We start from the raw sequence: 26,471 nt of genomic DNA, 5'->3' as shown, positions 1-26,471 counted from the left end.
CCATGGCAGTGGTTGTCATGTCTCTCGTAAGAAAAGCACTAAGTGCAGAGTCCTTCATTTTAAAAGAAGCAAAGTATTAGAGAAAAGCCAATATGAAATTAATAGTAAACTCACAGAAGTATTCATTTGGAAATGGATTTCAGAACAAGGCCATTCAATTTATCATTTTCCCAGATGTAAAGAGAGAATGGACGAAGACAAGTAAATTGTCTGAGTGAGCAACAAAGATCATTAATTGTAATTAAAAAGTGCCAGATGAATATGGGAGCATTGTCTTATTATTTACAGTAAAGTGTTTTTAAATAGTCTATTAAATATTTAGCTACTAATTCAGACTGTTCTTTCAGTGGATAATGGTTCAAAGTTCTTTATGGGAAGACTACTGTGGCCCTTCTTATTGCTGATTTCTTACCTTCTACCTTTTGTGGGGCAGAGCTGCTGCATGCATTCCTCACATCAGCTCCAGCCTCACCTCCAACCCCTTCCAGTGCAGGGAAAAACCTGCCTGACAGTCTACCAGGAACCCCACATTCAAAACGCAAAGTTGTGAATGTTCAGTCTCCAGAAGTAAGCAAGCAGGTCTTTGGAGCAAGCAGGTCTTACTGCAGCCACCTCCACAGGCAATTTACAAAGACACGTTATCAAATCACAGTCACTGACATATTTCAGCATACCCTGGTTTAAAATAAGCCTTGCATAATCCATCCAACCTCTCATGCTGTTTAAAAAAAGCTTAAATCACCAAGGATTTGGAGAAAATTAATTTTGAAATAAATCTCACTGTCCTCTCTAGGTGACATCTGTGTTTTTAAAGCCACAAAGGTCTAGCATATCCTGAAAATGGAAAGACAACTGCAGCAACACAAAGGGGTAGGATCTCTTAATCTCTGAGGATGCTGCTCTTGTGCCTAACCAGACCTTTGAACAAGCTCAGGACAGACTGCTACCCAAGTTATAATACAGTGTGACTTCCAGGTCTGATACCTGTAGAAAGGCAGGCATCAAGCACACCTGTTCCAGAGCTCCTCTTGCCAAGCTTGGCTTTGCCAACACAGCCACAGATGTTTTGAACCTCCCCTCTCCATTAAAAGACACCTTCATCCTTCATTTCTAGTACCTGCTGAAAGACCGAGCAGCCTGACTGCCACAACACTAACAGCTGCAGAGGCCAAATTTAAGCTGATCTCTCTGAGGACTGATGTTTCTTCCATAGTGCTGCTTGGGGAAAGTGTCAGCCTGCTTGCCACCTTCAGGTGGACAATTCTGAATTCTCAAATCACCTGTAAATGCCACCAGTGATGCTTTTTGAGTTGTACATAAATGTTCAAAACCATCCTGCAGGGCCTGTCCTGTGCAGTGGTACCCAAACCATGCAAAAACAACGTACCTTGATATCATTGCTGTGTACTTGTCTTGTGAGTGCTAAGAGAAAAAAAACATTTTAAGACTGAACAACCACATGTAGTGATTGTTTTCTAGTCTAGACAAAAAATAAACAAGTCTCCAAACTTGTGTTCCCACCCCCTTTAAGTCATCACCAGAGGTAAATCTTTGTAACTGTTTTGCTGTATTTTTAACTCTGCATGCAGCAATGGTAAATTGCTTTTTATTTAGTTCAGGCAGATTATACAAGACATTGCATGGTCTGTGTTGCTCTCACAGCATACACTTGACTGTCTACAATCACAAATGTATCGGAACTCAAAGTTTCCTGCTGTCCCCTCCATTTCTAGACTAGGGTCACCCTCAGCCAACAGTGCAATCTGCATCTGACTATGAGCAGGGCCCCCCAAACCCATCAGCAGACCATCAGTGTTTACCAAGGAGAAAGAGTAAGCTATAAAGAGATGTAAGAGGCTGTAGTAGGAAACATTGCTTCCAGCCAGGCTCTGGGATTGCACTCAGAGTAGGAAAGCACCAACAATGACCCTGGGGACTGCAGTTTCCATTTAAAGAAAATATTTACCAGCATTCACTGGCGTTTAGGTGTGGCTCCTTGAGTCGCTTACATCACTCTACACTCAGCCAAAAGAGGCTGCTGCCTCCTCTGCAAAGCAGCAATTCCTGCCATTTCCCTCTGCTCATTGGTCTTCTAGTGATCAGCTGGACCATTGGCCTCAACATTAACTCTCTCCTCAGAGATCAGATCTCAGGCAGAACATCTTATTCATCAGCCCAGGATCTCTTGGCAACAAGCCACCTGTGAACAAAACCAGAAGCCCCTTTTCCAGGACTAAAAAACCCAAACAACAAAACCTTCCCACATATTACTCAAGTCACATTCCTCAAAAAACAGTGAATCAAGAAGTGCGAGTTAGAAAAATGAGTTGTGAAGTCCAGCATCCAGCTGTGCAGCAAACAGAAAACCAAGAGAATTGTACATTCTGTGCTACATTTGAGAACAGTAAGGTAAGATTTCAATGTGGCTGTGGTCAAGATCTTATCATTCTCTTATCAGACAAAATTACTGTCAGGTGAAATAGAACAGGATTAGAAAGTATCCTAAAGAATGGCTTATCACGAATCAGCTCTACAATGTGTATCTTCAGTGAGAATTCCTCCTAACCCCTTTGAATTGCCAGCTGTTCATTGTAAGAGTTGGATCTTCACACATCACAACAACAACAAAAAGCAAAACCAGTTTGATTTTTACCAGATGATTTTGCTCATTCTAAAGCTCACAGGATGACCAATTCTTTCCACCTGAGGAAACACTTGTAACTACAGCCTAGGTGTCTGGTAAAGAAAGTAAAGAAAAAAACAAAACCAACAAAATCACTTTAAAGCAATTTAATAAAAAGCTGAACTCTAATCATATTTAATAAAGCTTGGAAGTAAGAAAAAAGATTGGGGGAATGACAAATAACAGAGAAGAAAGTTATCATAGCAAGCTGAATAATACAGTTCAGAGCATGAGAAGTAGTGCAGAGGAAAAATGTTTTTGCTGAACCATTAAGTTCAAGTACAGTGCTATAACAAAAAAGTATAACAGTACTAAAACAGAAAAGCCACTTCCCAAAGCAAAGGATTGCAGGAACACAGTACAAAAATGTACATACAGTTCTTATGCATGGTACTGGTAAAGCCATAACTGTACATTCTGCATTTTGTTCTGGCAGCCACAGCCAGATGAAGGCAAACTACAGAAGATACAGGCAAGTCTGATATCACTGAGCCACATTTCTTCAAGCAGTTAAAAAAAAAAGGGGGGGGATAAGTAAAACATGAAAAGAATGACCACTGCCTTGTAAGACTTTCTACAATAACCTTGTGAATTTGTAACATTATATTTCACTCAACTGAACAAATATTCCTGAATTTTCTGAAGGGCAAGCGTAAAGTAAAAGCAGTTGGAAGGCAGGCAGAATATTAGAGGAAGAGCCTTTGATAACATTGTACAGATCAAGAGTTAAACCTCCATACCTCTCTGGAATGGAATTTGTACTGTGGTAGAAACATTTTTGTGAAAGAACGTAAAAAAGCTCAGCTTCACACATGCTAAATATTACTCTGTCCTAGCATGCAACTTTTATTTTCACTTCTCTTTTTCATCTTTTTTTTTTTTTTATTTAAATGTTTTCATATGCACTACTTTTTTCACTTTGAAATAGGGATAGCTAGAAAGCAAACGTTCTTCTCCAACTTCTCTGCTTCTCTTTGCATCTGTCTTTTCAGTAGGTGGGCTTTTCATTATGTCTGAGATGATTGGTTTATTTTATTACCCAGATCAGTCAACAATTATCAGATGCTCAGTTCTCTTGAGTCTGAATCATGCCACTCAAAAAACAAATGAGGAAACAATAACAACAAGCAAAATCAAACAAAAACAAAGAAAACCAGTGCTGCTTGATGTTCAGTCAGTATCAATCAACATGAGGACAAAAACATAAAACAGTTACTTTGGCAAGTGCCTTCAGTTCCCTTCCAGAGCTAGCTGACCTGTAATTCATTAGGGAAACTTCTTATTTTCATACCTTGTTTCTTTGAGAGCAGAAGAAACAGAAAAGATCAAACTTTCACCCTTACAAAACTTTATTTGAACAAAGAGTGGGCCTTTTCTTTCCTAAAAAAAAAAGAACTTTCAATATTCTATGAAAATGAGAGCTTTCTTGAGTCTGTCTTTTCTGAACGCAGGATACATGTTTCTGCATTCCACAGCTTGAGTTTCATTTAATTTAAAATCTGCCCTCCTCCAAAAGTATCATCTTCACTCATTTCCTATGTTGACAAGATTTGCTTCTAAACAAAAAATCTGGAAATAATTTCTGTTTGAAGCTTCCTGCTAACCCTGAAATTCAAACTTAAGCACAGAAAAAAACCTGCCTGCAGCTTCATTAGGATTGATGTTTGCTTCTAAATAAGTACAACTGCTAAATGATTATAATAATTTTGGTATGGAAATACCAGCATCACCCACTAATAAGAAAACAGTAGAAGTCCCCAATCCTCTGTTCCTGTAAGAAATAAAAGAAATCCACAACTAGGCTCAATAAAATCCAACTCCACTGTCTGAAACTGCCAAGAACTGCCCATGAAAAACTGAGCGACTAAAGGCACGCAGCCCCATAACTGCAGGCATCACTTACAGCACTTACAACCCAATTCTCCTCTCCCCTGCAGCCCAGGCACCTGAGAACAACAATGCTGCAGGAATATTTTTGCCCCCTCATTACTCCCAGTTACAGGCCCCAGACCACCTTTCAAATCTAGTCAGTGACAGCATAACCTCCAGCAACAAAGGTGATGGCCATCTTACAATAATGATAAAACAATTAAATATAATGACATTTTAAAAAATTAAATATAATAATAAAAGCACTTGAATTCAATAGTTCGAGAAGAACAAAGTATACAGTACTGGAATGCAAAGAAACTTCAACAGACAGAAATTAAAATTTAAATGTTGCTTGTTCTGTATTCCAGAAATACTCGTCCTGTAGCCCCATAGCAACACAAAGCAGAATGAAACACCACCCTGCTAACAGAGCAGCCCCAGGTTCTTGCTCACTCCCAGTGCTCATTCCAGTATCTGCTCTATCCACTGCTTGTGCTGAGATGAGCATCCATGCAGTCACACAGTAGTCACACACATCAAATGAAAGCTAAAGTATTTGGTTTTTGTCTCAGCATCAACGATACAATGAAAAATGAAAACATTTATATAAATATGATGGTGCACTGTTGGCGTATTTGACATTTTGAGAGACCAATTCAACTCTCAAAAGGTTGTGTTTAATACCATCAATATCCAGGGCATTCACTTCTCTTTCTTGTGATCTTTACCTTTTATCACAGCATCTCCACCTGCAGGAGTTCCATTTTCTTGCGGAGCCACAAGCGTTTTCAGAATCACTTGAGTTGCCCCGAGTCTTGGCAGGGTGACATGCTGAAGAAACGGCAAATTGTTTTTCTTGGCAAATGCCTGGCTTGTTTCCCTCCTTTTCCTAAGGAAGCCACCCTCTGGAAATAAAACAATCCATTTCCGATTGCGGCTCCGGTAATATTTTTCTAGATGCTCCTTGAGTAACACAAGCTGCTGGTCACGGTGTGCTTTTCCCTACAAGAAAAGAACACTGACTAAATAAAATGAGTGCTTAAATGATACAACATGTGCCAGCTAATTGTTCCATTTCTAAGATTTCTATCCCTTTTCAGAGATGCAAATGAGCCTCTGCAACAAGACAAAATAATCACAGAACCATTAAGGTTGAAAAAGATCACCATCTAGTCCAGCCATCAATCCATGCCCACTGACCACGTCCCTCAGTGCCACATCTCTACGTATTCTGAACACCCCCGGGGACGGTGACTCCACCACCTCCCTGGGCAGCCTGTGCCACTGCCTCACTGCTATTGCTGAGAATGTTTCCTAATACCCAACCTGAACCTCCTCTGGTGCAACTTGAGGCCATTCCCTCTCATCCTATCACTAGTTATGGGAGAGGAGGATGCTGATCCCCGCTTTGCCACCATCTGCTTTCTGGCAGGTGTAGAGAGCAGTAAGATCTCCCCTGAGCCTCCTCTTCTCCAGACTGAACAACCCCAGCTCTCTCAGCTGCTCCCCTAAGACTTGTGCTCCAGCCCCTCACAGCTCTGTTGCCCTTCTTTACATAGAGTTCTCCTCAGAGCACCCACTGGTGGCCTGGTAAATGCCACTTCACAAATAAAAATACCCTTGTGAAGGAGAATGAAAGTCTCTGATGACTTCTCTGCAGGAGTGATGTCCAGACAGTGACCAGGCACTCTACGTGCCAGAGGCACGGACTCACAGAGTTCCCTGGTGAATTCATTAAACTGAATTCTGCAAATGCAAACTGGGTCAAGCTGTTCTTCCAAGGTCCACATACTATCAGTACTTTCTGCAAGCCAAGAGTAACTTCGTGAGCATCACCTTCCACACACTTGTCCCCCTCAGGACCAGTGCAGGTGACAGAAGCCAGAGCAGGACAGCAGCTTTTAGTTTGACAATGAGCAGTATATAGGGTATAGCCAGGTAATAATTAAACCCAAAGGAACTAAAGGTAGGGAAAAAAGCCTCATTAATTTCTCCTCTTTAATGTACTAGGACAACTATTTCCACTTAAGACAGTAAGATTTGACCTTAATTACTGCAAAAATACCAACAGAATCTTCAGCGACAGTCTTCTCTCCTTTCACCTTCACTCAGTAAGAGCAAGCCATCCAAATTTTCACAGGTGGGAATTTACATCAATTAGCGTTACAAGGGCTCTGAAAGTTCAGAGTCACAAACACCTACATCTTCCTCGGTGCTTTTTTTTTGTTTTTTTTTTAAACTTTTGGAAGGAAGGAAAACGGGAGGAGTGAGGTTGGTTGAAGACAAGAAACAGTATTTTATCAATGATAAGTTTTGTGAAAGAGTTCCTCCCAGATTTTCATATCACACCACTGCAATTATTTCCAACTTAGCCTCATGAAAAAGGAGGAATGAACTCTGCTCATATTTATGGAATTAAAGAGCAATATAAAAGTTCCTCAGTCAAAATAACTCTTTGACACCAGACCAGAGGACTCCAGGATAGCAAAGTAGTTAAGAAAAGAGCAGCGAACAAGAAATTTTTTGCAAGTTAAATATTACAACTTCCCAAAACCTAGACATACTTAGCAAATATGGCAGGTGCATGAACTGAAGTTTAGCAAACACTGTGAGGGTTAAGATGTGGCTGTAAGATAGAAAAATCTACCGAGCTGAAGGGAAAGAAGGCAGATAAAAGTACCCATGATGACAGGTGGATCAGTGCAGAGTCCTGGAACACGAATGCACTTAACATCCTATCCAGCGAGAAGTCTCACAAAGGAGAAACTCCTCAGCGTGACCAATTCTTGAAGGTCATGGCTGCTTGGTATCATGGAGAACAGGCTCAGCAAAATTTCCTTTAGAGGAAAGAAAGCAGGTAGCAGCAGATTGCTGACATTCTTCAGGGCGCCCTGCACTTTGCATCATCACTGAGGCAAGTTACAGACAGCCTCAGTTTCTAGAAAACTTCTCAACGGAAGAAAGCACCTGTCAGTCTCTAGCAGACATCAAAAGCACTGCTGAGCTGTTGTTGCTGCTCATGGAAAGGAGGCTAACACACCTTTCTAAACCAACGGGCTGCACTGTGCCGTGATCAAACTACATTATTTCACAAAAGACAAAACAAAACAAGTATTTGCTCATCCAAATATTAATAGGGCCTTTCTAAAATTAGGTAAGATTATTACTCATCCCAAGTATTTTGGCTTTTTATCAATGGGAAAAATAATCAAACACTTCAGCAACATCCTATTTTCATGCAGTCCAAAAGACACGATGACATGACTTTGTGTGATGTTGCAGACTTCAGTCACTTTACAGAAAAAGAGGAAGAGTTCTGTTTTCAGCTCAGTAACGGTTTAGCCTCATAACTGGAACTGCAACAACACATTCAGAAATTATAATTGACAAACTGACAGCCACGTGTACCTCAAAATGTGTACTTTGTGAATTTTAACTACTGAAATGGATTTATATGTATGAAGCGTCCCTGTTCTTTTCTGTACTCTCCCAGTATGTTATCTTCTCCCTCTAGAGACCTTCATTTTGTCTTGATGTGGTGGTTTGATGTTTTCTAGACTTGCCTCTAGTCTTTGTTACAAATCTCACTGTAGATTTTTTTATTGCCATGAAATAAGTATCTGTTTATTTCAGAGAAAATTAGATTATCTTCCTCTGAAAAGTTAAAAATGTGACTATTCTCTGTCTGCCACAGACTGTTTAAAAGTCCAAATGAAAATAAGGACAAGGAGGAAACGTATGCTGGATGTTATAGTCTCATAACTGACACCAGATCCATGCTGATCAGCGTACTTACTGCAATTCTACTTTTGGAGTATAGTTTTATCAACAGATGTCAAACTTCAAAGTAACCACACACACATACCTCTCCCCACTCCTCCAAACAAAACAATCTAACTGCTGTGCCTGCACAAAAAACTCAAACTGAAAAAAGAATAATAAGTTGGATAAGCTCAACCCAAATACACGCATTTCAGCACAGTTATTTCATCCTGAAAATCAACCTGGATGGGCTTGTGTGAAGTAAGACCCATAGCATCCCGATACCCAAACATTAGGATAAATCAAAGCACTGTTATGTTACCACTTACCTGTCTTATAAAGAAGTCTCCATGGATTAATGAGACAATGCCAAAATTTGTATACTTAAAAATATGATCCATCAGCCACATCATCTGACGGACAACCTGAAAAGTTCAGAAAAAAGAAAAAAGCTGAGTAAACGTGCAGAGAAGCATGCACATACAAGTCATGGAGAAGCAACAGAACTAGCAAATGCATGGAAGAAAATCCTTTGTGTGTCTATGCATCAAAGTAATAAAGCAACACAGGTGCTACACTTCTCCCTCAAGAATGGTGTTAAGTACAGAGTGCGTATTCATAATGTAAGATGCAATTCTACGCTGCTGTAGTCATTTCTACTCAGCGTTTTTATGGGAGGTGTAGCACTTCTTACAGATGTGCCATCACAATTTGAAGTCATCTGCAGACTAAAACCATTTTTGGTGTTTGTTAAAAGTCCACAAAACAACACAAATTTGTGTTTGAAATCTCTAAGCGATTTACATCTGCAACAAAACCAAACAGGTTTTCTTACACACTTTTTACTTGACAGTTTAGGGATGAGGTCATTTTGTTCTCTGCTGTTGATTTGCACATGCTCCACGTGTGCTCCATATAATCTATGAACAGTGCCATCACCAAGATCTATGCACAGCCCATGTAGCACTGCTAGTTTCTCTCCCAGCAGAGCAACCAGCCACATGCAGCTGACAATTTCTCTAAGACACGAAATGCTCCTTTGTCCTGGCCAAGCAAAAGCAGACAGGGAACCATTAGAATCACCTTGACCATCACTTCTATAGAACAAAGAAAGGTATTTTAAATCTCAAAAGACTGATATATCAGTAAGAGAATAATCAATAGGGGAATTGTCCCAGAGGTAAACGACAGAAGGGGAAAACTCCTGCCTCCAAGGTCCTTCCCCTCTGTAGCTCCTACGTGCATGTGTTAAGAGGGGTAGGAGTTGGCTCTCCTACACTGGAAAAATCCAATGCCTCTTATATGCTTCCCACCATGTATGAGGCTGGCTGCCTTTGCTCTCCCCTAGCTTCGAAGGCCACAGAGACTGATCCAAGTTTAGTGAAATTTAGACCATGTAAGAAAATACTTTTCCATTTGCCACAGTCAAAAAAGAGTATGGAGAACTATGGTATTTCTCTGATAGTCAGAAGATTTTTTTTTTTTTTTTTTTTTCATCTTAAATGTGTAACTTATACTTGGCATCTTTCATTTCTCCAAGATACACAGCTTGGAGGCAAAGGAAAAATGCATTGTTCACACATTAGTTGACTACATCCACCACCACCACTAAGATGTAAGCTGCACTTCCCTTCAAGCCCTAGAGGCTTACACAGTAGCAGAAATACACAGGCCCCACATATTCAACAGTAATTCACACAAAATAGTTTGGTACAGCCAAGGATGGTGAAAACAGGTAAAAGCCACATCTCTGCATGTCTAAGTGGCATTTGTAGACAAACTGATTATACTTCTTGCAGGAATTCTGTTTTACATGAAAAAAGCAAACAGCCACAAAAAAACAAAAACAAAAAAAACCAACCCCGAAATGCCCACCTTGACAATCTGCTGTAACTGCTGTATCTATCTACAAGATAGACTGCTGTATCTATCTACAATTGCAGCACCAGACTTTCTTCCAAATACATCCAATACTCTCTTGGAGCGCTCCGATTACCCATTCGCCCTTTTGACCACAGAAGCTATAAATGAATCCTGCGTTATATGTTTAGAGAAAAGTAACTACCACATACTCTGTTTTGTTTCCTTATCCATAAACAACCGTGGCCAGATGCTTAGTAAGGTGATGTTTTCACACACTTAGAAGAACAAAACTACCAAAGAATGCCTAAGATGCTTTATTGCCTTCGACATAGGGCTGACCTCTCAGCTAAACCTGAATGTTACAGAACGCAGTAAGAACCACTCAGCTTTGGTGGGTTTTTAGTATCAGCAAACTTTCTGTTTGAAGATTTTGGATAATGCAAGAGTACAGGTTCCTGGGCCATCCAGCATTACCGCAAGTAGAAAAAGAAAACCACATCTGAGAGAAGGGCAGTTCTCAAAGACATGAGAAGTCACAATATCATCAGTTCACATCCACACATCCAGAGAATAAATGTCATAAGGAAATGCAACTTTGTGACCGTAAATTAAAAACAGCACTCAGAATCCACTAACGAGGTGTTAGTGGAATGCAGTACCCATATGACTCTCTGTTCATCTATTACTTAGGCTTTTTGACAAATAGTGTTCCGTTCTATTAATTAGAAACAAAACCAACATAATCTGCTTTGCTGGAAGAGATGAGCAAGCTTAATAATCTGCTTCCCTGAAAAGCAACGGTTTGGGTCTTCTGAGGAGTCAGCCTTAGAAGTACTGTGGCACCCCATGAGGAACAGTTGCCCAGCAATGCTGAGGCTCCTCTCCTCCCATGCCACTTTGTATGGCTGTGTATCACCTGGGCATTTAGCTCACAATTTCGGAGGACTTCATTTCTAACACAAAAGTTTATCATTGATCTTCAGGTCTGAAGTCCATCTCATCGTGTTCCAGGTGACACAGAGCTTCTAACCAGTATCCCTGAACATGCAGTTTGCTGCCAAATGGGCTACAAAGAGGCAAACTCCATAGCTCAATGATCACAAGTCTGCCAACAAACCTATGCAGTGGGGTAAGGAGTACAAAGAAGAAATAAATATTGTAATGCGTATTAATTCATGAACAACAGACACACACACACCCCATCAAATAAGGGGAAGATCAAAGGGTACAACACAATCATCTTGTCTGCAATCAAAAGGCAAATGAGATTGCTGGATATTCATTTTGTTCCACTACCAAATGCAGAACAGAAAAAGCTGCAGGAGAATGGTGGTGCTTTTTATCCTCAGGAACAAAACAATACTTATCAGAGGAATCTCTTATCATATGCAGTTCGAGTAGGCTAAGCAAAGACATGAAAAATGTTTTGAACACAAACTCATAGGTGTTCATGGACAGAAATAATTTTTGGTGTTTTTTTTTGCTCCACCCTTCCTGTTTAAGCTAAATACAGGACGTTGATAATAGTTTCTGATGTTTTAATAGGAAATCTGGGTGCCTCCCATTCACAGGCTCATTTTGATTTCACTCTGCATAGATTACATAACAAAGCAAACTGAACAGACAGACTTTCATTTTCAAAGCACTTGCCTGCAACAACTATAAAACTCAGGTGTGCGTTGAAACTTGCACTAGAACAGCTACAAGCTGTATTTTTTTTTTCCCTCTCCGCCGCGCTCATTCTGCTCTTAATAAGAATAAAACAACTCGGTCAAATTTATCAGCCCTAATCCGGGCAGAAAGCAGCAACAGGAGCGTTTTAACCTACTTTTTAACATTAAAGGTTATGAGACCTCAACTAACTTATTAAGAGTTCAACAATTTCACAGACTGGAACAATTTCTAGAGCTACATATAAAGTGTGCTCAGGCCGCATCTGAATCAGCACAAACCTGCTACTGTGTGGCTTATCTTATGGCACTTGTTAAAACAACCCCATGCCAGCCCTTCCACTATGTTTTAGCTAAATTCCACTTCCCTAACAGGATGTGTTTTCCTTACTCACCTAAGTTAATCTCAAAGAGAAGAAACACCTTAACAAATGTATTTCAACTTACTGTTCAATAAGATTGTTTGCTTTAAACGGATAGGGTACACTAGCATTTGTATATAAGCAATTGCTAAGAAAAAGTGCTAGGAAAAATACATCACAGTTCCTGACCTGGCCTGTAGGAAACCTACTGTCAAACTGCAAACAAATGTTGGCATTCTAGTTTGCTACACAGAGAAACAGAACTTTGTCTTAAATCAGACACTTCTGATATCTTGAATTAACAACAAAAAAGGCAGCAACAAGGGGAGAAACGCTTGTTGATTACAGCTGGATTCAAAGTCCATGCTGCCTTGCAAAGGAGAGCAAAATTTCAGACCACCACGGGAGGAAATTCTGCCACTGCCATGTCAGCAAGAGGCCAGCTCTGGGACATGACTTCACATCTCCATGCACCCTTCTGTGTGAAATGGAAAGGAGCTCCCACCTACACAACGTACCTTGAGCTAAAAAGCATCGCTCGAGTGGTAAAAAGTGTTTCAGAATTAACACAGCTCAGCTGTCCTAAACAAAATGAAAGCAATTGCTATCTTGTTACTTGCAGTTGAATATCAAGGTTACAGATGACTTCATGTTTAAATTAAACTGTTAAAAAAACAAATCCAAACAAAATCCTGCCTTGTTTAAATAGCTGCTTATTGTGTAATGATTTCTTTTCTTCCCGCAGTGGTTTCACGTCTCTCCAAGACAATTCTCCTGTTCAGAAATACGAAGCATGCTATTTAAAAATACCTGACTCAGCAAGTTCCATCAAGGATAAACTATTCTGATCTTTCTCCTTATTTTTAGACAGTTGTACCACTCACACAATATTTTAAGCATGTGCTAACATTTGTGCTCATTTATTTATTAGCTAAAAAAACTACTAAAGCCACTCAAGGCTCTGGACATGATGATTCCAAGCACAACAACAGAAACCCCATAAGCAAAACATGCAGATTTCAATGGCTGCTTTGCTTTTCTGAAAACCCACAAACCTAACATTCCCCACACTGAAGGCTGTTTGCCACCTCAACACCTTATTCCATTTTCAGCATCTTCTACACTTTCCAAAACTCATTCTGTCTATGCTGAAACTTTTTAGCTATGGAGTGAAATAGGATCAATATGGCTTAGATTTAAACACAAATACGGATATATAAACTGGGATGCATACATGTGAGAAGGGGACAGACACTGACAGGAGTTCTGACAGGACAAGGGGAAATGGTTTCAGACTAAAAGAGGGGAGATTTAGATTGGATATATGGAAGAAGTTTTTGTTTTTGTTTTTTACTATCAGGGTGTTGAGGCACTGGCACAGGTTGCCCAGAGAGGCAGTGGATGTCCCTTCCCTGGACACACTCAAGGTCAGGCTGGGGAGGCTCTGAGCAGCCTGATCTGCTGTAGGGATCCCTGTTCAGTGCAGGGGAATTGGACTGGATGGCCTTTACAGGTCCCTTCCAATTCAAACAATTTTACAATTCTATGAGTCAATTAACTTCTATGATGATTATGAGACATCAACAGTCAAGACTATAAGACATACGTATCCATACGATTCTATCCTCATAGCTGTACCTTCACCAAGATTGCCCTATGCATAACTCTGATGAAGAGAATTAAAAAGTGTTCATTCTACTCATTTAGGTATGTACAACACAGAATACCATACATACCTAACTTCCTCAATTCCCAAAGGAAATGAAGCAATTAAAAGTAGTGTCAGAACACTGTCTTCTCTAGGCTATAGCAGGAAGAAGTTAGTCTCTTCCATCACCCTTGAGCAGCATTTTCGTATTTTCCAATTCAAAGACTTGAGGGCTTTTGTTTATTACATCAGTTCAGCACAAGTAACATCTGGAAAGACTGTACAAAAACTGGAAGAAATGCAGTGTACACACAACGTGCATGAATGTACGTTAAGAAGAACAGCATCAGTTACAGGTTACGTAGATACAATCAAGAGCAGCTGTTGTGTTCTTCATTTCCCCACCGTACGATGGCAGGAAAGAAGTACATTAAGACAGACACAGCTGATGCAGCATTTCAGCTTGCCAGGCATGTACCTATCACACTGCAACCTAAACATACATATCTCTTCCCTCTAATTACACCACATATTAATTTCCAATTTAGATCCTATCCTCTGGCTTCCAGCACTATACTCCTTGACATGATTTTTCTGAACATCCACATATGAAGCGATTGACATTAGTTGCATTTCTCAACAAGAGACACTGAAGAGTGAGTAAAATAAGAGCTCAAGCAATTTTGACCACATATAGCTAGCCAGTCTGGATATGCTCTCCGAGGGAAGTTACTTCTAGTTTCTGATTTTCTATCAAGATCCCATAGCTGCTTCTGATTTCATTAGAAAAATGCTATCTCAAGATAAAGTCACAGCCTAAAAGCTAAACTCATAATGGTTTGAATTAAGTTGGTACGAACTGCACAGATATATGGTGAGAGGAAAAAGGACATTCTTTCCATGAATTACCTTTAAGGAGATCTGCCTCCCTCCATGCTAACCTAGATTCCACACTAAGTCAGTTTGTAACTGACCTCTGAAGGCAACACAGTGATCTAAAACCTTCTCCACCCTACTGTCACATTAATCCAAAACCTAACCAAAAATTTCCCATATTCAGAGCCCTGTGATTATTTGATACATTAACACACACATGAAAGTCCTCAGCACTACACTGAGATGCAGGCACACCCATGGTTACAAATGACAGACAGAAGCTATCCCACTCCCCAGTTGTAGCCTACCGTGCCTTTATCCTGAAGGCACATCATCAGAGTGCAGACATCACCCGTTGCTTGATGGTTCACCAGCACCACAGCTTCATCTTCTGATACCGCTTTAACATCATCACCCCATTCCACTACTATTAAAAAAGAAAAAATAAAAGGTAAACTTTACAATGACCACATTGCTAATTTCACTATTAAAAACTAAAAAAAAAAAAAAAACAAACCAAAAAAATCAAAGACTTCCACATCCAGTAATAATGAAGAAACCTACATGCTACATGTGAATTTAAACTGGCACATAGCATAACGTACGCTGTATTAGCAAGACCATTTTTTCAAGCAGAGGGATTCAGCTCAGTTGTAAATCGCATGCACAGAATAAGAACAAAACAAAAATACTCCATCAGTACATATGCAGAGAGATTGATCTTTTTTGTGTCATTACACTGTTCTATATTTAGGGTGTCTAAATTACATAAGCTTTTGACCCACCTTTCAAATTCAACTGGCTCATTAGATTTATTTATTTTTAATCAGGTTGTAAGAAAAAATGTTTATTCATTTATTCATTGCTAAAACTCATGAAATTTGTTTCATTTCTACATTTGCTGCTATCAAACTACGTTGGTAAAAGCAAAACAATAAAAAATATTTAATTGGAACATTCCACTTAAAATACTTCATTAAAAAAGCTTAGTCACTCACATCTAAACAAGTCAGCTACAGGCAAGAAAATAGGTTCAGAGAACAAGCTGCTCAGATAACAGAAACTGTTAGTCACAGCTTTGTAGACCAGAGACCAGATACTCCAGTGGCAAGAATGACATCAGGATGAAGCCACAGCTGTTGATCATCCAGCATCCCAACTCACTAGCAAAAATGTGCCGAGGTAAGGAGAAATTAGAACTGCATCATCGTAAAGTAAATAAACAGAAGAAGGCCTCCTGCAGAAGAGCACAGGATGGAAAACTGAAGAGCATCTGCCATAAATCACAGCCCGGCCTATGCCTATTGCTGGTACCAGAGCAAAGAGACCACTGTTCAGAGCCTGGCCTTTTTCAACAAATACAAAGCTACTGCAACACAAGGGACAGGATGGGGGAGGCTGAGCAGTTCTGTGAAGTTCAACAGGAAGAGGAAGATGCCTTGCCCATGCATGTAGGACACAACTATTTTTCTGGACTCTCGGGATCTCAAGTGCTTCTTACCTGCTATTATTTCCATTTCTGACATCAAAGAAAATACATCACCTTCACTACTGGATCTTTAGTGCCTTTAAGGAAGGTTTATTAACATTCTCCAGGCAGCAGACAGCTCTCTTTGAAGGACAATTACAGGCTTATGCTTCCACTGCTGTTTCCTAAGCTGTAGTTTAACTGATGCAAAACCCACAGGCTGCACATTGAAGGTGTGAAGCAATAAACCACGTGTGGCTTCCCTGTCCTTGAAGAAATTTCATTAGCATCACACAATTGAAAATTGCTGTTTCTATTAACTTCTAGCAGCTTCAAAGTTAGTACTGAACTGAGACAAACAGACGGTTAAATACATGAAAACGTTCTATTTGGTCACAAGTAGGTAGAATCAAACTATGCACAAAGACGGGAGAACCTCTTTATTCCATAACATTAACCTCCCTTCCTTTCCTTGACAAAAACTAAGCATGGATCCTTCCTCATTTCTCTTAACATGAGCTCTGAGGATCCCCTTCATTCTTGCGGAATAATCAGTGTGTGTGACTTCTCCCAGTGTCTTCCTCCAGAGATATGATCATATGATTCTACAATTCTATGATTCTATGAGATGTTACAATGTTGAGAAAACTTCCAGGAAGAATACAGTGAATGTACAAAGAACCTGTTCAACAATGGCTCCTCAGGCAACATAAGATGCAGCCCTGTGGTTGGCAGCACCAGGGGAGCTTGGGGAGCTGGTTCCAAGAGAAACAGCACAGAGAGTGGAACAAAGAAGCAAACCGCATGGCCAAAGGGATCAGAACTTGGTGGTACCACGGAACCAGTAATCAGTGTAGTTGTTATCCCAAACCAACAGCTTTTCTTTTTTGTTGTTGTTGTTTTTGAAAACATGGCCCTGGGTGAACTTTGCTTACTGTGTGTTTGTTGTAATAGCAAAGCACATCTCCATCCCAAAGACTACCTGCCTCCACCCCCCTCACCAAGCACACCCTCTTAATTTTTTAGCCTACACCATCAAAAGCAAAGCCAAAAGTAAGCCAACCAAAAGTATGTATGTCACTAAAGCTCCACCCAAAAGTAAGAAAATAGCATAAACACAGCTTAAAAGAGGAGGAATTTTAGGAAAGATCCCATCACAGGCAAGTTGGAATGACATCACTGACAGCTGAGTTGACAGGCTGAGCCTCTCCCTGCCCCACCTCTCTTGGGTGAGATTCACACGCTCATCAGTACCAAGTGCTTCCCCAGGAAACTCAAATCTCTACACAATTGTTCCATGATTTAACACATCTGTGGTGGGCTGTATATCCACATTCCTGGTACCTGCATGGGCACTGCAGACAGTGTATCTATCTCCAGCAATCGAAAAGAATCTACAATCTATTGTTCCAATAAACAGCACTAGTCATTAATTTAGCCATGAAAGTTCTCATAGAACGTGGCCATACTCCTTTAGTGGAGTCTGTATTAGTTCAGTCAAATGTGATTAAGCTGAATGTGCACTGAGCTATTTGTGCATCCGTACTCATGACAATTCATAAATGAAAATTACTCAGAATCCAAGCTAAGCTGCCTCCAGTCCCTCTGACATCTGAGGATAAGCTGGAACACCAGGGGGTATTTCTTCTGCCAAACCTTCTTAACCTTTAATGAAACACAAAAATTGGCATCATGGACAGGACTGACATGGATAAACTGCTGCAAAAATATAATAATAAACTGCTGCCCTTTAGCAGGCCACGAAAGAATGGGCTCAAAAGTTTTGGAAGAATGAAGAGAGGTGGCAGAGTGAACTGAATTCATTCCTCGATAGATACCCTTGATTCCATGGAAGGCACAAAATGGAAGAAGCAGTCGTAGTTAACCATGCACCTTACTTATCAAGTATTTCATGTTCCTGTGCATGGCAGTACTCAACTACGTAAAAAAGTAAGATGAAAGAAGTACTGTTTTAAGGAAAACATATTAACAATGTACTCATTTTGAAATCATTACCTCAGCATCTTTAGTACATTGCCAATATACAATAGTTCAACTCAACTGCAACTTTCCAGAAGCCACAAAACCGGAGTGCTAAATATATCAAGCACCTACAAAATAAGCTGGATCACAAGCACCTAAATATTACTACATAATGTGATTTTATTTCCAGATCACTCAGTGCTATAGATTCAGTAGTTGTGACTTGACTTGGAAATTTTCAGACAATGGGAAATTGGGAAAATAATCTTCTGCCGATACAATGAAGATTTCACCTACTCTCATTAAGGTACGGTACACAGCAAACCCACAGCCAGCTCACAATGCAACACCAAGCTTCAGCTGCAGTGGTGCTGCCCAGGGAGGTGGTGAAGTCGCCGTCCCTGGCAGCGTTCAAGAGGCGTCTGGATGACGTGCTCCGTGATATGGTTTAGTGCTTGTGGTAGCAATGGCAATGAGGAGACGGTTGGGCTAGATGATCTCATAGGTAATTTCCAACGCTGTAATTCTATGATTCTATGGTATCAGGAAATATTCTCCCAAAGAGTGGCCAGGCGCTGCCCAGGGAGGTGGTGGAGTCACCATTCCTGGAGGTGTTCAAGAAACGTGTAGATGAGGTACTGAGGGCCATGGTTTAGTGGGGAAATATTGGTGGTAGGTGAATGGTTGGACTAGATAATCTTGGAGGTCTTCTCCAACCCTGAGGATTCCACGATTCTATGATAATACAACGCAAACTCCCATCCAGTTCACAAATATGCTACCAAGTTTTAGCTGCAGCAGTAGTAACAAGAGGGGTCCTGCTGCCATGTAAAGATGTTTGATTTAGCCCTTCAGTTGATTTATTCAACTCATTTTATCTACCAGCTAGTGGGACTAATAACTCAACCTCTGTACCCAGCAGACAGGAAGTGACGTACTGAATCAGTGATTCAATCCTACCTCCTTGAGTTCCTTTCCCCTCTATCATTTCTCCTCAGGCAATCAGACTTGTCTCTTGTGTTCAACATCACCTTGTTGCCAATTGATTGAATTGATTAACAAAGTGAAAAGAATCAGTTACTGCAAGTCCTTCACTTCTCATTGCTGGATGGGAAACAGCAGTAAACCACAGAAGTATGCACACAAACCACTGCTGCTACCACAATTTTTTTAAAAGAAGAAAAACCTCCAAATATTGAGCTTAAGCTCACAGCACCCTTAAAACTCAATGGAGGAAGAAATGCCCATCTTAGATTTTCCCCCGCGCTAAAGTTTTCAAAACAAGCACCTTTTCCTTTAAGAAATACCTGTGCCATGACATTCCATTCCAACCAAAAACACCGAAATCAAAACCTCAGATGCATGGCAGCAGAACCAGGAACCGTGCTTTGCTTCACTGTAACAAGACAAAAGAGGTTCAAAGGCAAATATGTGTTGCTCAGGGTGCCTGAAAATCAGCAAGTAATCCTCTATAACTTCCTTCTATTCCCAAGACACACTTTATAATGGTACAAACTATGTCTCTACAGCCTTGCAATCGTTAGATTTCTGAACGTGGTATCACATAAAATAATATACTATAAAGGCAGACAGAAAAAGGCCAAACCAGTCCATAAACTGTAGACATTATTTTAGTTTGGTTACTGGAAATTGTAGTAAATTCAGTATCAAGCAAATCTGGTAATCCTGATTAGAAATGAAATCTTTTACCCACAGAAGTGACACAAAAATAGCTTTTCTGCAAGAGAGACTTCATCTAGGACACAGTGGGAATCTGGGATTCTCCAGTAAAGTATGAAGACACAGCACGCAATGGCAAATAAATGGACAGAAAGATTTATCCTTCCAAGTCTGAAATACACGCAAGTCTCTTTAAACCCAAGAATATATTTCATAAAAGGAGCTACAAAGTGAGCTTTTTATGAGCTAATCCTCGCAAAGCTTGAAGTACAGAACAATTTAAAATGTTTGGGTTTTTTTTCCACATTGTAGCTAAACCACTGCACATCTAGATGTAGCTATGGAGAGCTTTCAGAACACTTGGCTGCATAACTTCGTGCAGGTAAGTGATGCTATGAATAAATATTCAAGCATTTTAATTGCAGTATATCATTAGGCTAGGCAAATCACCACTCAGCTAACTAAAAATTCAGTAGATTTATGTTGTGCTTTTATACCTGGCCAGAGTGGCAGCCCAGTATTCTGCTCTTTGTATAGAGGAGAAGCAGTCTTCTGACTAGAAGCACATGAATAATTTCTTTTGCATATTGCATTTTAAAACTTCTACTCTTGCCTGTTTTTTTTTAGTAGTGTGTGCCATAAGAACCAGTTTAAGTTATGAAGGTATTGGTGAAATTTTTAGTTAACGCTTGGGTTTATTACTATTTTGAAATCACATTGGGTTTCAGCTTCTTTCCCCACTGAGCTGGAAAACAGGAAAGTCTCCTGCCAGAAATTTCAGCAGCCATTAGAAAATGAGAAGGAAACAGACTCGGTTTATTTTTCTTCTGATCATTTGTAATCACAGGCATCCACGAAGCAAGACTTCAAAAAAACAATTCCAAGAAGACACAGGTTAGCAACAGATAGAACTGAACAGTACCACTTTTTGTCAACCACTTGCAAATCTTCAATAAGAAACACATGGTGTTATTAGTAGATATTCTCCTTCGCTCCCTCAAAAGTAACCCTGCATCCTAGAAGGGATTTTAACATTAGGTATTCAATCAGAACTGTAGCTTAGAACAATCAGGTTTCTACATTTTTAATATTTCCCCTCATGCTCCATCATTTGCCCTTGGGAAGTTACACCCGTGTGTGACCATTCTCAAGCAGCTAGTTAAAGTACGCTGCAGCTGGAGCTGCACAAACATTCTCAAATGTTGAACTCATTTGTGTCTCCTTTATGGATGAGAGTGTCCGATAGCTGGCACTAAGAGGTTTCACCTTTGGCATCACTTATGGTATATTACTTAACGCATTTAGGTTTTCACTGAAAATAAGTGGATAAAGAAATGTAGACAGTGTCCACCCCCACCGCTTTTGCTACAAGGATAAAGACATTTGTCTCTGCAAATTGATATACTTGCCTATGGGTAAAAGCAAAAACAAGAAAATAGTGGGCTAAGCAAATTAGAATGCAATTACGTTTTTGTTTTTTAAATACTTTAGGGTCAGAAGGCAATTAAAAACCTCTTTAAAAAAATTAGACATTTTCTATTGGAAAGAGGAAGAACAGCTTTTCCTACTCACCCAAAAGATGAGCATCTTTCACACCTAACTCAAATCATGGTGCCACCAAGCAATTTTTATTTCTCTTTGAGAAAAACCCTTATCAAAGAGAGGTAAAGAATGAAAACAAGCTGGGAGGGAGAAACCCACAAATGAAAGAAGCCTGTTCCCATGGTACATATAAATATAGTAAGTCTTAGTTTAAGACATCCCAACTGCCATTTTAATTTTTCTGTGGCAAACAATTTCATACTCCTCCACACTTTATTTTAGAGAGCAACCTGTATTCCCCTTTACTTTCACTTCCATTCTTTTTGGCTCCCCCTTTTACTGCTGCAGTTTACTGACATCTGCTCTGTGGAGAAGTTGACTTCGGTGGTCACAATATTGATGCTGTAAGTCAACCCCTCCTCTTATTGCATTTAGCAATCAGAGATGGTAAAAACAAGTGACAATTAGAATAGAGATGCCCTGTAGCTCTTGTATCTCTCATCAACCCAAGAACCATGTTCTTCCTAATGCACAGACATTCCATTTGGAAACAGATCTTAGTGATGACTGCTATTGAAGACTGACTTCATTTTCCTGGAATGCGTGTTTTCAAGACCTCAGGGGTACAATTTTCTTGAGTTCTATAATTCACTGGCACAAGAGATAATGTTCGTGGCTGAAGAGAGGGCTCCTTTTACCCGTGTGTGACTGAGAATCAATAGCAGTGAAACCTAAGCTTGCCTTCCATGAAGAGAACATCTTCCACTGATTCCAGCACAGACAACATCACTTCAAGAGCTTCTGATCAGAATTATGCCATGCAGCCAGTTTATATGATACAAAAACTTATCAAGTTAAATTTCATCAGGACAGAAAATCAATGCTGACTACAGCCACCGAAGGCATAATTCCAATACAACTTACATGCCTCACAAGGTGCATTTTTCATGGAACATACCCTTGATATTTTCTGCAGGACTCCAATAGCTACTTCACGCCACTCCCACAGCTCTGCTTGATTTCCAGAGACACCCAAGCCTTACTACTCGCCTTTTCTGACCACGCAAACTCAAACCCTGTTCATTTATAGTGGTTACTGCTTCCAACCAGTGGTACAAGACAGGCAGTGCTCACATCCTCACCACCCACATTTCCCTGCGCAATGTGAACGCTGCCGTTATGCTGTTTTCGTGACTAGGCTGGTAATAAACTGCAGCAGACAAGAAGCAATTCCACTGTCTGCTTTGCTGCTTCTATTATTAGAATAGCAACTCCAAAACTGAAGAATGGGATGGAGTGCTGAAATCCTTTTGAAGTACCTCGAACTCATGAGTCAGACCATTTGCAGACAGAGCAAGCTGTACAGCGCGTTCCTCCCCAGTGACAGATAAAATACATTAAGCATTAACTACCCAGAGGAACATCAATGCATTTGTGAACTAATATAATATCCTGAAGCTCTAATACCTAACATATTGCAGATGTTGTAATGGACAGAAATGCTGTTTGTTTGAAGCCTAGAAGGAGAGACAAAACAACAGGGCACCGTTTCAAGTTTTTTGTTGCCTTTGAAGAATAATTCTTCAATTTTTAATGCAAGAAATGAAACACCAGAACAAGGAAAGGTTATTTGGACCCATCAAAAAAGAAAAAAAATCAAACAGACTTAAATATTGAAGAAAAAAAATTGCAAGAAATTTCAAATCACACAAAACATGATCTAGATAGAAACATACTGCCTCCAAGGTCTTAGAAGAATCTGAACCAACAATAAGCACACTTCAGACAGACCGTTATCGCTTCACTTTGTATTTAAAGCACCATTTTGGTCACTCCTAGTTACATCGTGGAAAGAAATTTCATCAATCCGTGTTTAAAAACGTGGATTTCCAACATTACTGAAGGCATACAGTTCATAGCGCTGCCTTTCAGATTATACAAAGCAAAAGGAGAATCATAGATGAGCTAAAGACTTTTGCTGGCTAAAAGCCTCTGAACATTTGAGGAGGGTCAAAAAGCCACAACACTGTGATGACAGACGCAAGTAAACACTTAAGTAGCACAAGCACTAAAGAGACTGTGAATAGGGGGAATCTCTGTTAAGTTCTTAAACAAATCAGAGCCATAATTTTCAGCTCACCATGACATGGCAAGAAAGAAATCTGCTGAAGGTCACAAGGCCACAAGACTGCTCATACGAAAAAAATTACTCTGAAAAATTTTTGTCCACTCATGTTCTCCTGCTCCCTAGGAAGACAGTGATGATTTGAAACCACAGCCATCAAAACACACAAGATTTGCTACCAGTTTGCACTTTGCATCATCCAACCCCAGAGTGCAGACAAGAATAGAAACACCGCGGTCAATTCCTTACGTTCAGGATATCTTTATGAAAATTTCCACGTCTGAGCTGGGGAACTTGTTCCCTCCTGGATTCTAGTTAGAAAAAGTGAGGTGGGTTCCTCTTTGCATACAATCAGAAAAGAATTAGAAATTTAAAAAAGAGGAGGAAAGGGAAAGTTTAATTTACAACACAAAAAGGGCATATGACAGCCTGAAGGTCAGTATGCTGACACTTGAGTTTTAAGATGGAAAGCTGTTGGAGACAAGATCATCCTCTTCACAGCCCAAAGTCCAGCTTCACATTTTCACGTGCAACCTGAATGATGGTACAGAGTGCACCCCCTGCACAACTGCTACACGTCTGCAGCCAGCACAGAGCTGGTCAGAGGTACTGGAATGCTCTACTGCTGCTGCTCACAGGGATCTGAGCAGGCTGAAGAAGTGAATTCACAGGAAACTCACCAAGGTCAGTGAGGGGTAGAGGCAAGTCCTGTACCTGGGGAACAGATTGGCAGAAAAAGCCCCTGGGGTCCTGGACAGCATTCAGAAGAGCACTGCCAGCAGGTGCAGGAAGCATCATCCTTCCCCTCCACTCAGCACTGGGGAGGCTGCTCCTGGAGCCCTGGGTAAGGAGAGAGTCCAGCAAAGGGCCACTGAAGTTGCTGAAGTTGCTGAAGTTGCTGAAGGACTGGAGCATCTTTCGAAGAAGCAGCTGAAGGAAGTGGGACTGTTCAGCCTGGAGGGGAGAAGGCTCAAGGAGTGTTGTCTTATCCATTTATAAAAACCTGATGGGGGGGCAGGAAGCAAAGTAATGAAGACTTAGCCAGTCTGCTTCCTGTGGTATCCAGTAGTTAGATGAGAGGCAACAGGCACAAACCAGAATACAGGAAATCCCACTTCAACACAAGAACAACTTTCTCACTGTGAGGATGAACTCTGACACTGACATAGTTTGCCCAGTGAGGTTGTGAAGTCTCCATCTTTGAAGCTGTTCAAAATCTGAGTGGACATGGAGCTGGCAACCTGCTCTTGCTTGCCATGCTTTAGGCAGGGGGTTTGGCTACAAAATCCTCAGAGGCCATTCCAACCTAAACAACTCTGTAAGCTACAATCTCATACCAGGAGGGAAAAAACCCAAACAATTAACAGAATTCTTTCATATCAGTTACCAACAGCTACAATAGACCTTACCACTTTATCCTGTGGCATGAAAAGGAATAGCCTTTACAGTCACAAGGCATGTTTAAATAAAAGTGAGCAGGGTTTTCCTGTCTTACTGCTGCAGAATTGCAGCAAAGATGTAAACACATGTGCAGAATAATTCAGTCCTTAATTATGTAAGATGCAGAATATGATTAACCTGGGATCGTAAGAGCCTGGCAAAAAATGTGAATCCAGCCATTGTATCCCTGTTAGAAAGTCTTGAGATATTTAGGCAAAGATATAGCGAACTTCAGATTTTCATCTGTATCTTTATCTATAAGAGCAAATACAGCAGAGTAAACTACTCTATTGAGACTGTTTTGTCTGACATCAAATACCAAGCATGTGGGCAGTTACATCCAATTTAAGCAACTTTTGGTTACTCCAACACCAAAACATTCAAATTACTACTTAACATTCAGCAATCGGCCACCTACTTAAATGCAAAACTTAAAGACTGGAGTAGTAACAAGTAAACAAGAAGGCTTGCACACCTCCTTCTGCACTATAAAATGGGAGGGCCTCCATTATTTTCCATATCCTCTGTTCCAAGATTTGCTGTTTTCCCTACTAGCAAGCTGCTCTAATACTTGAGAAGCAAAACAAAGCCACCACAAGATCATAGAAGTATCTGTGCTGGTCATAAAAAAATGTAAGCAGAGGGGGCAGGAAAACTCAATCAGAGATATCAGGAGAAGCAACAACAGCTGGACCCAAACCAACCCTCGTGGATCTGTGGTCTGCTAGGCTGGAAGAGCTGCCAGGCAAGTTTCCTTCAGCCCAAAGCACAGAGCATAACCTGGACGAGCCACCCAAGTTGCCTCTAAATGGATGAGTTGCTTTAAAACAAAGTAAAAACAAACAAAAAAACCCTTGTTAGAAATGTTGTGGTCTTTAGACCACAGCAAGCATGGTGTTCTGTATTTTAATGCTTCAGAACGTGCCAAAAACATGCAGCTTCCCACTCTGCAGAACCACTGTTTGGGCAGGGATGGGGTGACAGCTGTTTGATTTGCTAGCAGGTTTTGAATTTGGGGAAAACAAATGTTTAGAAAATAAGGAATATATTTTCTAAGAGAGCTCTTAAGAAAGCACACCTCAGACACCACTCAGCTGCCACATCTAACAATAACCTGAGCTGTCTTCCAGCAGAGTCATCTGCCTACACGGCAGATTCCACCCGGGGGCATTATCACAGACTACAGTACTATTACTACTGTTTCCTTTTGAGTCACTGGCAACGGTATGCATTACTAATTTGACGCTGCTGCTTGTCTTCCCAGATGTGAAATTCCCTGTGAGGCCAGAAGAGAGTCATTCATAAGTCAATTCATTTCCATCAACTGGTAAGGACACTCAAAAAGTACAGCAAGTCAACAGCACTCCCTAGAAAACCTAATCCACAAAGGACTAGAGCGCGCCTCCGTAGTCGGGTTTCATGGCAGACATTGACCAGAGAACACACCAACGTTCACAGCCCTAAGAGGATACTTCTCAGATTGTGTAACCAACACCA

General features: G+C 40.5%; 1 protein-coding gene across 1 annotated transcript in view; it reads right to left on the bottom strand.

Moving 5' to 3' along the window:
• Positions 1 to 26,471, bottom strand: part of LPGAT1 (lysophosphatidylglycerol acyltransferase 1) — a gene marked incomplete at its 3' end in the record, with an annotated part of 53,657 nt that overhangs the window by 13,850 nt on the left and 13,336 nt on the right. Inside the window, exons 2-4 of the mRNA XM_079550741.1 lie at positions 15,045 to 15,163; positions 8,647 to 8,742; positions 5,284 to 5,557 (exon numbers count right to left, since the gene is read on the bottom strand). Of these exons, the coding sequence (XP_079406867.1) occupies positions 5,284 to 5,557; positions 8,647 to 8,742; positions 15,045 to 15,163 (489 nt within the window). The remainder of the gene's footprint in view (positions 1 to 5,283; positions 5,558 to 8,646; positions 8,743 to 15,044; positions 15,164 to 26,471) is intronic.

The sequence above is a fragment of the Tetrao urogallus genome, assembly GCF_951394365.1.
Source record: "Tetrao urogallus genome assembly, chromosome: 2".
NCBI lineage: Eukaryota > Metazoa > Chordata > Aves > Galliformes > Phasianidae > Tetrao > Tetrao urogallus.
This window is presented reverse-complemented; position numbering and strand designations above follow the sequence as displayed.